The sequence below is a fragment of the Miniopterus schreibersii genome (genome assembly GCF_964146895.1).
Source record: "Miniopterus schreibersii genome assembly, chromosome: 1".
Lineage (NCBI taxonomy): Eukaryota > Metazoa > Chordata > Mammalia > Chiroptera > Miniopteridae > Miniopterus > Miniopterus schreibersii.
In genome coordinates this window covers 89956237-89976158 of record NC_138101.1, presented here as the reverse complement: position 1 = coordinate 89976158, position 19922 = coordinate 89956237, and the positions used below count along the sequence as shown (strand labels likewise).

Genomic DNA, 19922 nt, shown 5'->3' with positions numbered 1-19922 from the left:
AAGTTATCTGGCTAGGCACTGTGTTGGCAGATTGGTATATCCGGTGGTGCAGATGGCAGGTGCCCCTTTCTGTAGGGCCAATCCCAGTCACCCTAGCTGTGAACACAGGCCTTGTGTGTTGGGCCCAGAGAAGCACAGAGCCTTCTTGATGGAAGAAACTCACAGAGAAAAGAGGTAGAATTGGAAATATAATGAAATGGAGTTATTTTGATGCTTGTAGTGTGTGTAATGGGAAAGGCTCAGGAGGTGGGATGGGGAACCCGGGCTCATTCCTGGCCTGCGGCTCTCGAGCTTGGCCTTTGCACAGGGTTCTGCCCCTCCTTAAGTCCATTTCCTCATCTGCAAAATGGGGACAATGACTTCTTCCCAACTTACAGGGTTGCTATGAGGTTACAATTAGATCATTTTTATTAAATGGTTTTTATATTATAAAGCACTCTGTCTACATGGCAGTTATAACCATTATGCAAGTTTCGTCGGGTTAAAATTTTTTTTCTTGTACAGTTTGCGTTACATTACATGAAATGAATCTTGCAGGTAGTTTTGTTGTTGTTGCCTGTTTTACACTTAAGGACCAGGAATCACTGAGAAGGAAAATTATTTGCCCCAATTCCCCCCTGACTGCCTTTGTGGGGTAAGAAGAAAATGGAGTCCTCCTCCCTAGCTTTTCACCTTGGTTCTCAGGTAATAAATATTCTATCCACCGGACATAATTTCCAAGGTAACTCATATAAGGTACACCATAGGCTTGCAAGATTTTTTTTTTCTCGTTTCTAAACATTGCTTTATCAGATAAATGCGGCATCACATATTTGCAGTTGTGACCATTTCCTATTGCTTCTGTCACACCATCAGCTTCCACCATCTCTGTACCCTAGTGATTTTGAGCCCTCCCCCTGTTTCTGGTCACTTATAAGAAACTAGAGCTAGTCAAGGCTGGAGGAAGTGTTAGCATTATAGGGTAGAAAAATTCTTTTTAAAATTAAGAATAAGTTCAAATTATTTTAATGTGGGCTCTATTCTCCATAGCATTTTTTAAAACCTTAGGTTCATTTCTTTTAAGCTGATGCCAGCTCTAGATAACATCGTAAGTTATAGTAGACTCTGGTTAGAGAATAATCTGGTGTACACTCAAGAACCAGAATGAAATATCTGTCTGAATTCTTGTAGACTTCCAAAGTATTAAATTTGGAAAATAGTTGGTAAAGAGAATGGTTGATGTACTTATATCACAGGAGCAGATATGGAGGAAAAGAGGCTTGCCTGACTCTTGCCATATAGTGGCAAGCTAATGCGGGTTGGTATATATTCTCCCCTTCCCTAACACTCATTCATTCCTCCCCAGGTGGTGCTGCTATTGAAGGTGGATGGACAGGCTTAAGAATTTATCATAGCTGAGTTTTTTACTGTTTTGTCACTATGAATTTGAAAATTGTGTTTACTTGAATCTACTTTAAGAAAGCATTGAAATTAATCATATTCTATTGGGATATAAATTAATCCCAATGGGATACAAATTCATAAGTGGTGATTTCATGTAAGCACTACTGGTCAACCCGTGGAGGCTAATTTGGCTGAGTAGATAGCACTCTGAGTGCCTCTTCAGGGAATTGGGATATCACTGGTTCCTTTGGCACAAGGATGCCAACTCATGTTTGTTACTAAATAGTTTGAGGTTGCTACATTAGTGTTAGGGGATTTGACTCATATCAAGGAAGAAGAATTACCATGACAAATTCAGTGCAAACACTGTAGGTGTATTCTGTAAGAGTGGGTTCTGCTTTGCTTTTTTGAAGATAAAAGGGATGCATGTTCAAGCGTTCTTAGCTGGAATATGCTGTGTTCTTAGTTCATATTTGAGGCATAGGTCTCCTAACAGGTTGTATTGTTGGGGGTCAATTGGATGTAAATTTCACAGCTACTTTTATGTTGGCAGGTCAGAAGAGATGCAAATGAGATATTTAGCCTTTTTAGAACAGCAGAAGTATTTTGTTAAATTAGTATGTGTAATTGAGATATGTCCCTTATGATTTAGACTTTAATAAAAAATATAAGATAAAGAGCTTCCAAAACTCATGACAGTCCTGGGTGATGGTGTTATGCTTTCAAGGGGAGATGTTAAGACTTTAACTCACCTCTGGTTAGATTCCAGCACTTTGTTTCCTTGAATCATTTTAGTGGCATGCATCTTAAGGGAACCCAATGAAGAAAGCAACCACAGGACAGTCTGTATTAAATAAACCCCGTTTTGTACCTGGTCAAAGAAGTAAAAAGATTTGCCTGTTAAATTTCAAAGTTAAAGGAATTGTTCCAGACCACACACATGAGGGTCAAAGTTGAGCAGAAGTTCAGAGCTGCTGTTTATAAACCATTGAGGGTCAGTGGTCCCTTTCCTTGGTGTGTTGACATACAGGAAACCTAAGGGCTCTGAAATTCTTTCTAACCACTTCTGAACTGCAGTGGAGAGCAAGCATTCTTTGGATAGTATCAGAATTCTAAAACTAATCAATAATTTTGCATATTGAAAAAATATCCATATTCAGTTCTACATACTATTTGTACTCTCATTTCCAGAATAGTTTCATTTTCCATGCAGTATGACATTATTTGAGGGATTTTCCAAAAAAGAGCTGGGGAATCTTCAGATGACAGAAATATTGGCTTTGAGGAAGGAACTTTAGAATTTAAAGGTATTGTCAATTTTATAGACTGAGAATATGTTTTACTTAAAAAAGGAGTTTAGTTTTGAGTACTTGGGTTGGGGAGAATGGGCTAGGATTGTCCATGACTTGAATTCTTAGAGGAAACTGCTGGTCCTTGTTGGAAGCTTTGTTTCTGGAGGGGAATTAGAGTTAGGGGAGGGTATGGTCCAGGAGGAAGGCATCCTTAGAGGGTTCCTTTCCTGATTCACTTCCTTCCCAGCTCAGTAGTAAACTCAGATTTCTTTCTTCTTTTTCTTCTTAATGAACTAAAATTTCCCTTGTCTGCCTAGTTTCCATCCTAGAAGTTATTTCCTTTGTCCCCACATTGCTGTTGCAGAGCATTAACCCTAACAGTGAAACCAAGGCTAGTGGCTGACTGGCTGCCATGACAGTAATGCACACATTGCATGTCACTCCTTTTTGCTGCTCCTCTCAGATAGTAATGGTCAAGACCATTTGCAGATGGGCGGGAAACTAAAATGGAGGGTAGTGTGATTTACTTTCGATTTCCCAAACTATCAGAGCCCCAGTAAAACTGTAGAGCTATGATTATCTTTAACATAATATGTTTGCTTGTATTTTAATATGTTAGCATACATGGACCTAAGACCCTGACCAGGTTTAGAGGAGGACTGTTCATTTTTCGGTGTTGTAGTCTCCGAGGCAGATGCACGTGTCTCTGCCCTGCGTTTTAGAGTGGCAGCAGCTTCCTTATAGTCTGTGTCTGTGTGTCTTTGCTGTTGCAGAATCCTGCCATTCCGGTGCAGAAGTTGCAGGACATCCAGAGAGCAATGGAGCTGTTATCGGCGTGCCAGGGCCCTGCCAGGAACATCGGTGAGGCTGCCAAGCACAGATACCAGTTTTGGGACACACAGCCAGTACCCAAGCTAAGTAAGCTTTTCTGCTTTTTTTGCCCCCCCCCCCCCCGAACAAAACTGGGTTAACAACAAACAAAAAACACAAAAGAGGCTTTACTTCATAACTTGTTTCATACCACAGGTTAGAAATTTACACAAAAGCAATACTTCTTAAAAAATATATATTGGGTAAGTGACATTAGCTTTCAATAACAACAATTTTAGTCTAATCTCTATCCCTATAAAAAGTCCAATTTTACCACACTTGAACCATTAGCATATTAAAAATACCTATGAAAGAGGGAGTCTCCCCCCGCCCCTATTTTTTGGTTCTGAGCTGCATGGAGCTGTTTTTTCTATACATACATTTTTAGCAGTCTCACATCTCAGTTATTCCAAAAAACAGAAAATTTGACATAGTAAATCTTACTGAAATGGAAAATTTTGCGCTGTTGAACAATAAGGTTCTGAACACTCACCAGTGGTGTTGATTGTACCCAATGCAATGATACTGCAGTATAATGAGGGAATTGGGACACCTCTCGAAGGACTTCGTAAGGGCTTTGGGTCATGTAAGAACCTTTATAACAGGCCTCTTCCCTCAGTGCTTTGCCTGCTCCATGACATTTCACTTAGGCTTTTGCTACTTAAATTTCCATAAACACCATTTAATTGTTTCTCTTTCACATTATGCAAAACAAGAGGATGATATAAATGCCGTATGAATGTTTATAAATGTATTACAAACCAAACCTGCTGCTTTGTTTTATGTTTAAATGACGATAGATTATTATATTATTATTTCTACGTTTTTCTTTCTTGTTTGCTCGGGTTTCAGAATCTGTGTAATATAAAGGATTAATTGCCATCCAAAACTCTTAATAGCCCAGTTATGTACAAATAATCAGTTTTATCACATATAAATCAGGGAACAATCTGTCTCTGTGCCTTTAAATAATGGTTTTCAAACTTTTTTGAAGCTACCATTTGGCTCCCACCCACAGCCCCCTCAAGCAGCTTAACAGGCACCAGTTCCAGAGTGTGAGAGAAAGAAGGAAGAAATTTTCCTCCCTACCTTTTCTTTTAGGCTCCAGAAGTGTGTATGGTGGTGGAGGAAGGCTCTCTAGAGCAGGGGTGGGGAAAGTCTGGCCTATAGGCCATATATGGCTCGGGAAATAATTTGGTGTGGCCCTGCCAAAGCAACCACAGACATGACTTGAAATTCAATAAATCTAGGAGCTTTTTTTCATGCTAACTTTTAAGTTTGATAATTTTGTATGGCCCTCGAATGATGTTATAAATATCCAAATGCCTTTGGCAGATAAAAGGTTCCCACCCCTGCTTTAGAGTGAATTTACAGGCTTTTGAATGATGTTGAATTGAGTGACCATTAGCTAAAAGGGTGTATTTCATTGATCTGAATGTGTTGGTTTAGCTGAACACTGCTTGGCAAGCTGTTGGTGCTTTTAGGTCATTGCCATGGGAAGAAGAAAGCCACCTCCAGGGCACCTAACTCTAGCACACCTCTTTGGGAAGATAGCCCAGGCACTCATCACATTTTGGCCTTTCCCCTAAATTCTTGCAGGATTCTCTAGTTCCTGAAACCCCTGGTACTGAAGAGGGAGCCTGAGGTAGGGGAGAACATGTGAAAGTCAGGAGACAGTGCCTCTCCAATCCTTTCCAGAGCTATGTCCCAGTTCAGTCTAAACACAGCCAGCTGTTTGCAGCTGCTTGAATGGGATGGTCCCTTGATGGTGTGTGGATAGCAACTCCTAAGCAAGGGTCTGACAGGAACTCTGAGGGAGCAACTGGGAATCTGGTCACTTGGGCTGACTTGAGGAAGCCTAAGGTATCCTTTTGGAGATGAGCTGGTGGACTGGAGGTAAGATGAATGGAACAAAGTCAGGGTTTAGAAAGAAGGGAAAAGGAAACCCCTTTGAGCTGGTACAAACCCTGTGGCTTCCACCTGTCAAAAGGTCTGTGATGGCAGGAACCTGTACCTGAGGGTCATTTGTAATCAGCAGATACTAGGGTTCCCCCCTTCCTGGTTTTATTTATCTATCTGTTTGTTTAATTGAGGTATGATTGATATACAACATTATACTAGTTTCATGTATATGTCATAATGATTCAATACATGTCTGTATTGCAAAATGATCACCATCATAAGTCTAGTTGACATCCATCACCACACATAGTTACAGAATTTTTTTGTAATGGGAAATTTTAAGATTTATTCTCTTGGCACACTTTCAAATATGCAATACAGTATTATTAATTATAGTCACCATGCTATACATTACAGGACTTATCTAGATAATAACTGGAAGTTTGTACCTTTTGACCCACTTCCACACCCTCCACCTCCTGCCTCTGACAACCACCAATCTGTTTTCTGTATCTGAGTTCTTTTTATTTTTAAGATTCCATATATAAGTGAAATCATATGGTATTTGTCTTTCTCTGTCTGACCTTTTTTACTTAGCATAATGCCTTCAAGGTCCATCCATGTTGTCCAAATGGCATGATTTCCTTCTTTTATTATGGCTTTAATTATATTTAGCAGATATTTGTTGTCTGATATTAAATGCCAGGCACTGGGGTACATACTGGGGAAATAGTGGCATGAAAATAGGATAAGTGGTGGCCAGGTGGGGGTTGGAAGAGAGGATATACTCCAGGTAGGAACAAGCTTTAGTCAGGGGGAGAGGCCATGAGGAAGCTATGTGTAAACTTATATCTGAAAAAACTCAAGTGGCCAGCCCCATGAAGAGCATGAGTAGGGCCTTGCGAGGGCTCTGAGCTGTAGCCAGCATGAGGGCGGTCAGTGTGGCTAAGCCTGGGGAGCTGGGCTGGGAGGATGTGCCCAGGGTGGCCAGGCAGACAGTGGCATGGTCAGGAGTCTGGGTTTTATCCTAGCCACATTGGGAAACTGCAGAGAAGAAACTGGAAAAGACCTTTATGGAAATTGCTAGAGACATTTATGACTTGAAGTGCACTGCTAGCAATCCAGGTGGAGAGACATAAACAGTTCTGAAATTAATTTTAGATTTTTATCAGGAGTCAGAGGTCTCTGTAGCTCTTCTCCCCCCACCCCACCACACTCCCACCCCCAGGTTAGTTGAAGCGCATGATAAAAAGGGAACATCTGTAAGTCTGTCATCAACCTCCGTTGTCTCCCATGGTGCTGTACAATTAATCTATAATCTTGGGGTTGAGACTGAAAAATCACCACATTTCATTGTACACATGGCCATTGCCTGACAGAGGACTTCTCCTTTCAGTAGTGAAATAGCAGTTACTCTCCACCCCTGCCTAGCTGCCCTTCTTCATTCTAGAGGTGGCTGAAATAATAGTGTATTAATGATTATATTAAACCCAATTATATGATTTTATTTTATGTAACGGACCATTTTGGGTGATTGGAATGCTTTGTAATTGAATATTCCCTCTTTTTCTCTTACTTTCTCTCCCTCTCCAGATGAAGTGATAACATCCCATGGTGCAATTGAAGCAGATAAAGACAACGTGCGTCAAGAACCATATTCCTTGCCACAGGGTTTTATGTGGGACACTTTAGATTTGGGTAATGCTGAAGTGGTGAGTAAAACTCTTAAATTCAACACCTGTGTTCACGTGGATTGCTCCTGAGTGGGCTCTGAGCACCATAGACACGACACCTGTTTGGTCTTGTAGCTCAAGGAGTTGTACACCTTGTTAAACGAGAATTACGTAGAGGACGACGACAACATGTTCCGGTTTGACTACTCGCCCGCGTTCCTGCTGTGGTGAGCCTCGCTGGTCTCCCGGGCCGGGCGGGCCGAGGCGGGGCGGTGGGCTAGCGCGCCTCTGTCTGGCCCTGTATTCTTAGACACTAACTGGCGTGTTTTCCTTGCCTACGTTGACTTCAGGGCTCTGCGTCCCCCAGGCTGGCTTCTTCAGTGGCACTGTGGAGTTAGAGTGTCTTCAAACAAAAAACTGGTAGGGTTCATAAGTGCCATCCCAGCAAACATCCGGATATACGACAGGTACATATTAAAGCTTGCCCATGCCAGTTTTGATGTGTTGCTTTTTCAAGAATTGCAATTATAAGAGGCTTTTAAAAGTGACTTAATGGAGGCTGTGGATAGAGGGCAGGTAGTGTGTGGGGGCAGGCGTATATGAAACTGTACATTCTGCTCAGTTTTGCTGTGAACTTAATACTGCTCTGAAAAATAAAGTCTCTTAATTTTTTGAAACATTGATCTGTGAACAACAAAAAGGGACAACTCTTTATCTCCCTCTACCTCTCGGTCTCATACATGCATGCACGGATATGTTTTGTGTATTGTGTACATATATGTATGTACATATACATGTATGTATGTCTATAGCTGAATAAGCAAAGCTCTAAATAGGTATTTCAGAAATGTTTCTGGGGGAAATTACTTTAGAAAGTTTTAGGAGAGATTTTTAAAACTCCGTCTATTTCATAGGATAAGTGTTGCATTTTTGCTCTGGGTCTTCAGTCTAGAAAGTCAAAGCTGTAAAAGTGAAAGATCTAATGCATAATAGGCCTGTTTACCTTTCAATATAGTGGGTTATTTACTGCTGGAAAATGTTTGTTACCAAGGAATATTGCATGCTGAATGAAACGCCTGCATACCTGCAACCAGAGCAGGGAACTGGCTTTGAAGCTCTAGGTTGATTGTAGCTCAGAGCAGCACCAGGTCTGGTCTGGTCGAGGCACTTCTCAGGAGTCCTGGGGACTGCATTATATCCAGAGCGATATCTTGTCAGATTCTGCGTGAGAGTGACCCAGTTATTGCCATAACTGTATACATTACAGGAAAAACACATAGAGAAACTGAGGCACCTCGGGTCCATTTCTAAACAGAAAACTTATTACTAAAGTCTTAAAATTTATTTAGAATAAGGGGTTTGCATCTATCTCCATGGTCTAGAGTTATAATTTTGGTAGGGGTGTATGGGAAATAGTGTATTGATCTGAACTTGTGAAATGTCTAGAGGAAAGATTATTTTTCTTTAATATTATATTTATGGAGGTCTTTCCATTTTTTGTTCTTTGAAATTTTATAGGTGTCTTATTTTTAAAAATGTTTTCATTTTTAAAAATGTTTTCTGATTTTTGCCTCTTTGTTTCTTAGTGTGAAGAAGATGGTCGAAATCAACTTCCTTTGTGTTCATAAGAAATTGAGATCAAAACGGGTAGCCCCAGTGTTAATTAGAGAAATAACCAGAAGAGTGAACCTGGAAGGGATTTTCCAGGCCGTTTATACCGCTGGCGTGGTTCTTCCTAAGCCAGTGGCCACATGCAGGTAATGGCGACACCCTTACCTTGCATCTTACCTGAACCTGAGCATTGAATCTCCCTGCTCTGCTGCTAGAAGTGTTATTCTCCTCATGTGTTGCTCAGACGGCTTTTGACTTACCTGTGATCATGTGGTTGGTTGGTAGCAAAGATGGAGACAGAAACAAGAACCCCTGAGCCCAGTCTTCTTCCCAGTTACCATACAGCCACTTGTATGCCAGTGATCTGGAGCTGTATTTCAGTGTCTCTTCCATGTGAAAGACTAGTGGTGTCTCTACTTTGGGGAAACTCAGGGCATCGTGATGTGGAAATACCCAGGTGGTACCATTTTCTTTCCTCCTCTAACATTGTCTTATACCGTGCTCTGCAGCGCTGTTCCAAAAGCTTGGTAAACATCAGTTTAAAAGCCCAGACGTATCTGTTTACTAAGAAGAAGAGGCTTAAGCTCTGTTTTTATGACTCCATCTGCTCTTATCAAGCTTTCAGAGGTTAATCCAGGAAGAAAATTGTATATCAGATTGTGACTTGACTCATCTGTGAAGAATCAGAGTTTCTCTCCCTCCACTATTTTTTTTAAAAAATATGTCTTTATTGCCCAGCTGGCGTGGCCCAACGGTTGAGCATCAACCTATGATCCAGGAGATCAAGGTTCAATTCCCTGTCAGGTCCCATGTCCGGGTTGTGGGTTCAGTCCCTGGTCAGGGTGCATATGGGAGGCAACTGATCAGTGTTTCTCTCTCTCCTTTCCTCTCTCTCTAAAATCAATTTTAAAAAGAAAAGGAAAAAAAATGTTTTCTTTGGTGTTTGTTATATAAATATGAAGGCTCTACTAATTTAGGGGGGATATTTTCAGGGTTTTAAACTCTTTGGTTTGCATTCTGTAGAATCAGTGATGGTTATTAAACACTTGCAAACTGGTAGCTATTAATATGACTTTTACAATTTTAAGATACCCCTATACTGAAAGAGATGAAAGATCACAAACTACAAAGGAACATAACTAGGAATGCAGGACATATTTTAGAGGTAAAAAATGACTGATAAAGTAATTGCATTGGAAGAGGGCCAGCATCCAGCATTGTACCAGACACAACATAAGTATTCATTAGATGTTCTACCACAGCTGAGCTGAGACAGAGTAAAAACTTGGAGAGCTAGAAATCAGTCCGATTTTCAAACCTTTATTGTATTCCAGATACTGGCATCGATCACTAAACCCCAGAAAATTGGTAGAAGTGAAATTTTCTCACTTGAGTAGAAATATGACTTTACAGAGAACAATGAAGCTGTACAGACTTCCAGATGTAAGTAAAAACGATTTGCAGTTTTTCAAGACTGTAACTACTGAAGCTTTTAATGTAGAAAATAATTATTTGCAGGAGTCTTAAAAACTGGCTTACATATCTGAGGATATGAATAGGTAGCTAAAAGGTCTGCATAGAACTCAGGGGCTAGGAAAAGAAAGGGATTTCATTTGGAAATACCAGTTTGTTTGTTTTTTTAAGTCTTTTTAAGTTCTTCAGTTTGTTGTTGGATGAGATTGAAGTCAGGACATGTAAGTTTTGAGATTTTGAGTATTTGTGGCCTGTTAAGTAAGAGGGAAGAGTTTCAGGCTTCTGATGAAATCTTAACTCAGTGGAACTAAGGTATAAGGTTTAGAGGAGAGACCTGGAAGAAGAAATAATGTCTTAATAAATTATTTTTAAGCTAGCAAATTCCCAATATGAAAAATTGCTCTATATTAATAGGGGGAAATGTATTTGTTTTTATTTTTAAAAAATTTTTATTTCACCCATTCCTCAACACCCTCCCCTTTGGCAACCATCAGCTTATTTCTATATCTCTGGGTCTGTTTTGTTTTCTTTGTTTTTGTTGTTTTTTTAGATTCCACATATAAGTGAAATCATACAGTAATTGTCTTTCTCTATTTCACTTACCATAATACTCTCTTGGTCCATCCATGTTGTTGCAAATGGCAAGATTTCATTCTTTTTTATTGCTGAGTAATATTCTATTGTAAAAATTTAAATGTGCTTACCAGTCTTGACTTGGATGGTGTATTCATTATATATTGCTGTGTAGCAAATGACTACAAATGTAGCAACTTAAAACAACACATTTACTGTCTCCCAGGTTCTGTGGGTCAGGAATGAAGGCCCAGCTAGCTGAGGCCTCTGCTTCAGGATCTCTCATGAAGCTGCCATCAAGGTGTCATCCAGGCCTCACCTGGAAACTTGGCAGGGATGGATCCACTTCCAAGCTCCCATGGGCATTGTCAGGCTTGAGTTCCTTGCGGGCGGGTGGATGGAGGGCCTCAGTTCCTTGCTGGCTGTCACCCCAAGTCCCCCTCAGTTCTTTACTGCACAGGATTCTCCACAGGGCAGCTTACAACATGGCAGCTGCTTCATCAGAGCCTGTGCGGACAGTCCATAGAGAGACTCTCCGAGCAGATGGATGGTAGAACCTTACTCCCAGTTCACAAAAGTGACATCCGGTCACCATTGCCATATTTCACTGGTTAGACACGAGTCATAGAGCCTGCCCATGCTTGAGAGGAGTGGATCACAAGGATGTGAACACCAGGAGGCCATCCTAGAATCCATCTGCACAGATGGGATCTTCTGTTTGAAGTTTTGATTTCTTCAGAGTTATTCTATTTTAGGGGTATTTACAAAGTAGTTTAGTCAATTTTTTACCTTGGTTGAGGGCGTCATGTAGAATGTAGCATGTTCCTCTTGAATATGGTGAGGACCTCACCTGTGGCCGTTTTGGGGACAGCACACTCCAGTTCCTTTTGTCTTTTGGCCAGTTGGGCTTTGCAGCCTGGCAGGAGGATCTGAAGGCATGTTCTTCCCTCTGTCTTAGCTGTTGTTACAGAAGTGGGGACTCAAACTAACGAGCTCACTGCCTCTCTGTGTGGCCAAGGAGGCAGGGGCAACGTAGATCAGAGCAGATGGAAAGAAAAACCGCGGTGACATGAAGGAGGGTGCACTCAACCTGGGGAGGAAGGAACAGGTTTCCTTGTTTTGCCTGTTAGATCCCTTAGTTTCTGCCATTGACTCTAACACACCTCTTGTGGGGGCATCATGACTCAGTCCCACCAGGTGTCTTACTGTGCAGTCATTAGAGCATAGGTTAAAACAGGAAAGGACAATTGTCAAAGTCCAAACAGCTCTCACTAGCATGTTCCAGTCATAGAGAAGGGAAAAAAGATAAAGAGTAAATAAATGAAAAAAAAGAGAAGAGATAAAAGTACAGATATTGGAAAATTGGAAGTTGTCAACAGCAGTCTCTTGAGTTAGAAGCTGGACAATGTAGCATGCACCAGACCGCCACCTCCTCTCCAGATGGATGCTACCACCAATAGAAGTCACATCATTTAAGAGCAGATTTGTATCATTAAGTCTAAAAGAAGAACCTCATTGAATGCATCTTTTGCTCTGTGTATGTCTTATTTTCTGATTCATTATTACTGTTCCTGCTTATGGTGCTGCTCTGTATCTTTCTCGTGGACTTCTGAATATGAGTTGACATTCATTATGGCCAGCATCATTCTAGACATTGTGCATGTGTAGTCTCATTTATTATTCATAACAAGCATAGGTAGGCAGGTCACTTTCCCCATTTCGCAGAAGAGGACATTGGAAACACCACTCATTTGCCCAGAGGTTTAAAGTCAGTACAGAACTACCCAGGAGCCTATGCCATTAGTTACTGCTACTGAAAATACTAAGGTTTTTTCAAGAGTAATCAGTTTCTCTACCCTCTAAACATTGGTTTGTTTTTAATTTGGTGTTGAGCATTTCCAAACAAAGTTGGATTTTTTGGGTCAGATCTTTTTTGAATCAGATAAAGAGCAGGAGTCAGATCAATCCCCCAGTGTTTCTGCTGTGTTGCAAGGACACGCTTGTGAAGACGTGCGAAGATGCATGAGATGTTCTAGATTGATTAGCAGTAGACGATTTTTTTTAGTGTTTAGTGTTCTACTGCTCCTTTTTTAAATCACATAAATAACCATAATCATTGCTTACATCTCTACTCTGGAATCTTGACTCTAAAATATTCATGCCACATAGTTTGACATAACAACACTACTGCTGCTTTTTCATCAACTCTGAGCCTTCTTCCCTTATGCCCTTATAAGCAGATGTTACACACACTTCAGTATACATAGAGTCCAATGAGTAATGCACAGTAGTTGGGCCTTGGGAAAGTAATTCCAGTTGAGATATAGAGTTTGCTTATGAAATTTAAGATTTTCTCAGTTACTGGAAAATATTTTTTGCTTTTTATTAAACACTCAGAAAACATTACCACTTCACTCTTGCAGATTATGCCAAAGTTACCATTTTTATCTAAGCTTTATGTTCTTCACATCTCTTCCTGAAGACAACAGCTATAATTCGAGTGTTTCTATTTTATATTTTAAAATTTATTTCATGCTTCTCTAGAATTTTTTGAAGAGTATGTGTCTTCATAATGTCATAAAGAAGCAAGTTTAGGCCCTGAGATACACAAGCCATTGTTGGTCAGCAAAAGTAAATACGCCCCCCCCCGCCCCATTTTCTAGGACCTTATATTTTTTATAGCTGACATAGTCTGTTCTGTTCTGCTTTACTGCTTCTGTGAAAACTCGAAGTGCTTATAAATTGCTAAGTTTATATACTCTCTCCTGTCTCTTTGCCCAGACATACTGCTTCACTGAGCGTTCCTCATCTACATTCTAATACTTAATTTTCTGACCTTCAGAGACTTGAGGTAGCAGCTCTCACAGTGCAACCCAGGGCCTCTCGAATTCCCTGAGACCCTTTCAGGGGGTCCATGAAGCCAAAACTTTTTTATAATAATACTAAAACATAATTTGCATTTTTTACTTTCATTATTTTACAAGTGTACTATGAAGTCTTCCAGAGGCTATATGAAATGTGTGCTTATATATTCTTTTGTTTTAAAACTTCAAATTTAACTTCTAACATGACAAATATGGATGGATATACCACATTAGCAAAGCTCTGTGGGAGTACTCAATAATCTTTCAGAGCATGAAGGGGAGGCTGACAGCTGCTTTCAGGATGTTGATTTTGGCGATTTTGCAGTGTGAATATTGAATGCATGAGAACTGTGCTGCAGAAGAATATTTTGCTTTAGAAAGGAGTTGGCAAGCCTTTTCTTCATTTCTGAATATTTTCTATTAACATATCATATGTCCTTTTGCTTTCATTGATTAATCTATTGCTTGATATTGTTGATTGTTACTGAACCAGTAACAAAAGAAAAACATCTAATATTGAGAAAAAATTCCAAGGTCGTCCTCATAGCAGAAAATAATCTTTTTTAATGACTGCAGTTTGCATCCTGTAATGGTTTTGCTCCTCTGACTAGCATTTAGAAATATATATTTGTTACATTTAATAGTATTTGGAAACACATAGGTTCCCTCTTCCCATGAATTGCAGTTTAAAAATGCTACCAATGCTAAAATTGGCTCAGGGGAAACAAAAGAAAAATGTAATTTCACGCCTGGCTTGCATATAAATGCCAGGCCACAGAAGTGTCATCTTTTCATAGCCGACAGTGACTTTTTTCCCATATCTGTAGCCTTCACTTCACCTTATAAATGATTGTGATATAAAATATAGGAATTCATTCAAGCACATATCCAGAACTGTTACTGCCCTGCTTGCCTGAAGTGTTAGCCTAGGATGGAAACCAGGACCTGGAGATTTCTGGTCCTTTGGCTTTGAGATTCACAAAAGCTATAAGTACAACTTCTCTATTAAATGTTAAGGACTTAAATTCTCTCAATTTTTACTATTAAACTATTTTAGCTGCATTACTATGTCTTTATAGATTACACAAATCACAGCTGAGTCGTACATAGTAAATACTCAGTGAAGAATTATTGGGTCTATAAATGCAAGAAATGCATCTGCCATCTCCTTCCCCCACTAATCAATAATCAATTGGCATTCTTTGTCACAGAACCTTAGAAACCTGAACACAGCTACTAGCATCAAGCAGAGCCACACGCAGGTGAAAACCTATTTTCCACCTTGGGCTTCTGCCGTACTACCGATCTAATTTTAGAGGCAGCTTTTAATTTTAATATATTTAGAATTAATTAAGTCAGAAAAGGTAAAGTAGCAATACAAGTTATTGCTTAAATGTATCCACTATTTCTTCAAGGAAAAAAAATCAAGTTAACTGCAAAAATGAAACTGCATTTATAACTGTTTAGTGTTTTGTTTGTACAAACTGGCAAATGGAGTGGGTTTTCTGACTTCCAGGCACAAGTGTCCTGGTGTCATGACAGTTCCTAGAGAGCTAAGTGATATATTGAGCTCTTTTGGGACAGGAAGTTGAACAAATCCAAATGTCCTGACCTTTAGGTTTATTCCTATGACCTAATGGAAAAATTGTGACTCTTTGGAAGAATGGATTCAAATGCCTGTTCTGATCACCATTAATCAAAAGACGGCATGAGATGCCAGGGCCAGTGCTTGGCAGCCAGACATTTATTTGCCTTTAGAAAAATCTTGGCTATTAAAACACTTGCCTTCCCATTCGGATACATATGATTTCATTTTTGCTGCTCATGAGAACAAAATACACCCTTTTCTCAACTCTTTTCAGCTGTGTGTTCAGAAGGTCAGACAAGGCAGTTTTAAAGCACAATACTCCAGAACACATGTTAAGGTTGCTCTGCCCTGTGGTGTAGGGTGTTAAAATTCTTAGCATTGGCATATGCATCAACTTGGAGTATTCCTTTGATTTTGTCTGGGTCATGGGCAATATTGACCAAAGACCTGGCACACAGAGAGAAGATACAACACATTGTCTACCATATATTCTTACTCAGTGCTTCTCAAAGTTTAGTGTGTATATGAATCACCAGAGAATCTTGCTAAGTTGTAGATTCTGACTTGGTAAGTCAGAGGGCTGGAGTGGCTAAGATTCTGCAGTTCTAACATGCTTCCCTGTGACGCTGATACAGCTGGTGTGCAGACCACACTTTAGTGCAAAGTACTTTTTACCCCTCTGTATTTAAACTTCCCATTTTGTTTTGTTTTTACTCTAACAAGGTGACAAAGACTTCAGGCTTGAGACCAATGGAACCAAAAGATATCAAAGCAGTTCGTGAATTAACCAACAGTTACCTGAAGCAGTTTCATCTCGCCCCGGTGATGGATGAAGAGGAAGTAGCCCACTGGTTCCTCCCCCAGGAGCACATTATTGACACATTTGTAGTGGAGGTAAAGATAAGGTGATACGATATTTTAGAGAAGTATGAAAATACTGTGCCACTGAGTCTGTTTTCCAGAAAGATCATACAGTGCCATCTCTTTCCTCTTCCTCCATGACTTACCGCTTCTATACCAGATTTCTGTTCACCCTGTTAGAACCAGGTTTTCTTCTTTCAGTTTCCACTCCTGGATAAAAACACACTTTTTACTACTTGTGAATGAGAAATCACTATACTTTTCTGTTGCTACCTGTGTTACTAATTGCTTTTCTCGTTTTGCAAAAAAGCCCATTTGGATGACTTCCTTTGAAGTAGATACATTCCAAAGTTTAATATGCCTTTGGTTTTGTACAACTGGAACTGAACTGCCTTTGGTTGAGATTCAGCCACTTAACCCTCCTTGTTCAGAGGAAGGAAGGAAAAGTACCAGTTTAGATTTTCTGATTATTCGTTAGATGAGTTTAACATAGTGATTTTTAAACCATTTTTTCAAAAGCTTAGAATTTGTTGTACAAATGCTGTTTCACTTAGAAGCTCTTTTAGTTGAAGTGAGGTGGGGTTGAGAAGTTGGGATTTAAACTTGTAAGTACCTGGAGGAGAGAAAGGAGCGAGGAGGTCAGTTAGAAGGTACTGTAGAGGTCCATTCACTATTTAGTCATGAGAATTGAGCTGGAAGTGTATTTTCAGCATTGTCAGGCATTGTCTGGATGCAAAATTATGGCCAAATTAGGGCAGTGTTGGTGGGAGCAGACAGAGTGAATTCAGAGTACATTTCTGAAAAGTAGTTGAGCAGTCTTTGTTTTTAACTTTGATTTCTAAAACAGTGCTGGAGTGGATATCTCTGTGTACAAATCTTTATACACTTGTGTAAGTTTCTCCAGGGCAGCAGTTCTCAAAAGTTTTTTATATTAGGACTCCTTCGCTCTTTTAAGAATTATTGCCTGGCTGGTGTGGCTCAGCAGTTGAGCATTGACCTATGATCCAGGAGATCAAGGTTAAATTCCCCATCAGGGCACATGCCTGGGTTGCGGGCGCTATCCCCAGCAGGGGGCCTGCAGGAGGCAACCGATCAGTGACTCTCTCATCATGGATGTTTCTGTCTCTCTCTCTCACCCTTCCTCTCTCTGAAATCAATAAAGACATATTTTTAAAAAAATTTTAAAAATAAATTATTGAGGACCCCATAGACCTTTTTATTTTTGTGGATTATATCTACAGATATTTACTGTATTCAAAATTAAAACAAATTTTACAATATTTTTTAGGTCAGACAAAGCCCAATACCATATAATCTCACTTATATGCAGAATCTTTTAAAAACAAGAACAGTCCCATAGATACAGATAACAGATTGGTGGCTGTCAGAGGTGGGAAGGGGGATGATTGGAGGACGAAATGGGCTAAAGCAGTTAGAGGTATAAACTTCCAGTTATAAAATAAGTGAATCATGAGGATGTAATGTACAGCATGGTGACTATAGTTAATAATACTGTATTGTATATTTGAAAGTTGCTGAGAGAGATCTTAGAAGTTCTCGTTACAAGAAATAAAAACTTGTAAATATGAGATAAAGGATGTTAAGTAGACTTATTGTGATCATTTCACAATATATACATATATCAAATCTTATTGTTCACATGAAACTAATATAATGTTATGTCAATTATATCTCAGTTAAAAAAAGAAAAAGAAGAAATAATTGGAAAATATATGTATTTAATAACCATATAACAATTGTAAACCCATTACATTTTACCTAAATGACATATTTTTTATAAAAAACAACTTTTCCAAAGAAACAAAATTAGAGAAAAGAATGATATGTTTTATATTTTTGCAAGTCTCTTAAATGTCTGACTTAATAGAAGACAACTGGGTTCTCACATCTTCTGCATTCAGATTTATTGTGACATTGTTTCGGTTGAAGTATATGGAAAAAATCCTTCACACAGAGTATTGGAGATATGGAAAAGAATGAGTATTTTAATAGTCTTTTCAGATAATTGTGGATATTATGTATCTGAAATCATATTAATGAACTTTTAATACTGTTAGATTAAAATCCATTGGTCTGTCTTGGCTTTTGTTAATAACATAATCCTCACCCAAGGATATTTTTTCCATTGATTTTTTAAGAGTGGAAGGGAGAAGGGGAGAGAGAGAGAGAGAGACAGACAGACAGACATAGACACATCAATGTGAGAGAAACACATCGACTGGTTGCCTCCCACACATGCCCCAACTGGGGTGGGGAATCCAACCTGCAACCGAGGTGCGTGCCCTTTACCGGGAATTGAACCCATGACCCTTCAGTTCTTGGGCTGAACTCTAACCACTGAGCAACACTAGCCAGGGCTCTGTCTTGTTTTTTGAATGATTCTTTTACCAGTGAGTTTGCAACATATTATCAATCATTTGGAAAATATTAGTTCACTGAGTTACATAGATCTTCCAAATATTGATGTTTCATTATATAATATAAGAAAATCACAATCATTGATATTACAAACTTTGTCATCATCAGAAAAGTATAAAATATAGCTCTTGGTTGAGGATACTGGTTTTTCCAAACTTTAACTTGCACCTGAAAGCTTAAATGTTATCTTAAATGTTATCATTGGCAATGAATCCTGCCAGTTTTTTCCTTGAAGGGATAGGCTCACATCATTGATGTTCAGGATGTGTCAGATACCCAAGTCTGAATGACCAGTTTGCCAGTCCTACTTTAAAGTGGTGTTCCATGAAAAAAGTGGCTAGTTCAGCACACAACTCAGTTACCTGAGGGCTTCTTGAGACAGTCTTTGTGTTTCATTCTGCAGCAGACTGCTTCATACACAGGATTTAAAAAATGAGTTAAGGGTTGAGAGTTAAAATTAATTCTTAATCAAGGGCATACTTACGTGAAACCTGTTTTTAACTGTGATGGTGTGGTGATGATGAATAGAGTGACCACTGGTGTGGTTTGGTGCCACTGCTTTGTTTTGTGCTGAGGCACCAGCAGTTGTACCCACTGTCGCTTCTGCACTCTCAGTGCAGATGCCCACATGGTGGACAAGGCAGATAACTTCTTAGTGCTCTTATGGAAATGGTTTTCACCTCAGACTTATGAAAGGGGCTCAGGTACCAGCAGGGGTTCACAGACCACATTTTGAGAGCTGCTTCCCTAGCATATATACTTAGAAGTAGAAATGCTGAGTCTAAGGGTCACAAACATCTTTAACTTTACTAGAGATTTCCAAATATCTCTTAGCAGTGCATGAAAAGTCCTGTTTCCTCACATCCTCACTAACATTTGAGGATATTATCAGATTTTAAATGTAGACCAGTCTAGTGGGTATCAAATGATATCTTGTTTTAATTTATATGTTGAATTTGAACATCTTATAATAAACGTTAGCCATTTTATTTATTTTTTTAACCCTCACCTGAGGGTATTTTTTCCATTGCTTTTAAGGGAGGAGGGGGGAAGAGAGAGAGAGAGAAACATTGATGTGAAAGAGACACATTGATTGGTTGCCTCCCTCGCAAGCCCAGACCAGGATCGAGCCTTCGACTGATGTACCCTTGCCCAGAATCCAGCGAGAGACTTCTCAGTCCCCAGGCCGATGCTCTAACCACTGCTAGGGCGCCATTTTTATTTCTTATATGAAATAAGTAATAAACTTTGCCTATTTTTCTTCTGACTGTAATCCTCTCAGTTTGTAAAAGGTTTTCTGTATGTTGAAATTGAATGCTCTGTATTGCGGTCTATTTCTGGGTTCTCTGTTCTGTTCCATTGACCTCTGTGTCTGTTCCTCCACCAGTACCAC

At 39.5% G+C, this 19922-nt stretch overlaps 1 protein-coding gene across 7 annotated transcripts in view; it reads left to right on the top strand.

The window, feature by feature from the left end:
• NMT2 (N-myristoyltransferase 2) overlaps positions 1-19922 on the top strand; it is a 64050-nt gene that overhangs the window by 28200 nt on the left and 15928 nt on the right. For all 7 annotated transcript variants that reach the window (XR_014000021.1, XR_014000022.1, XM_081154276.1 and 4 more), the window contains 7 exons: positions 3449-3593; positions 7041-7159; positions 7256-7347; positions 7471-7587; positions 8707-8877; positions 10066-10174; positions 15953-16123. Coding sequence is in view for 5 of the 7 variants with exons in the window: in XM_081154276.1 (XP_081010402.1) it covers positions 3449-3593; positions 7041-7159; positions 7256-7347; positions 7471-7587; positions 8707-8877; positions 10066-10174; positions 15953-16123 (924 nt within the window). In the remaining 2 variants the exon portion in view is untranslated. The remainder of the gene's footprint in view (positions 1-3448; positions 3594-7040; positions 7160-7255; positions 7348-7470; positions 7588-8706; positions 8878-10065; positions 10175-15952; positions 16124-19922) is intronic.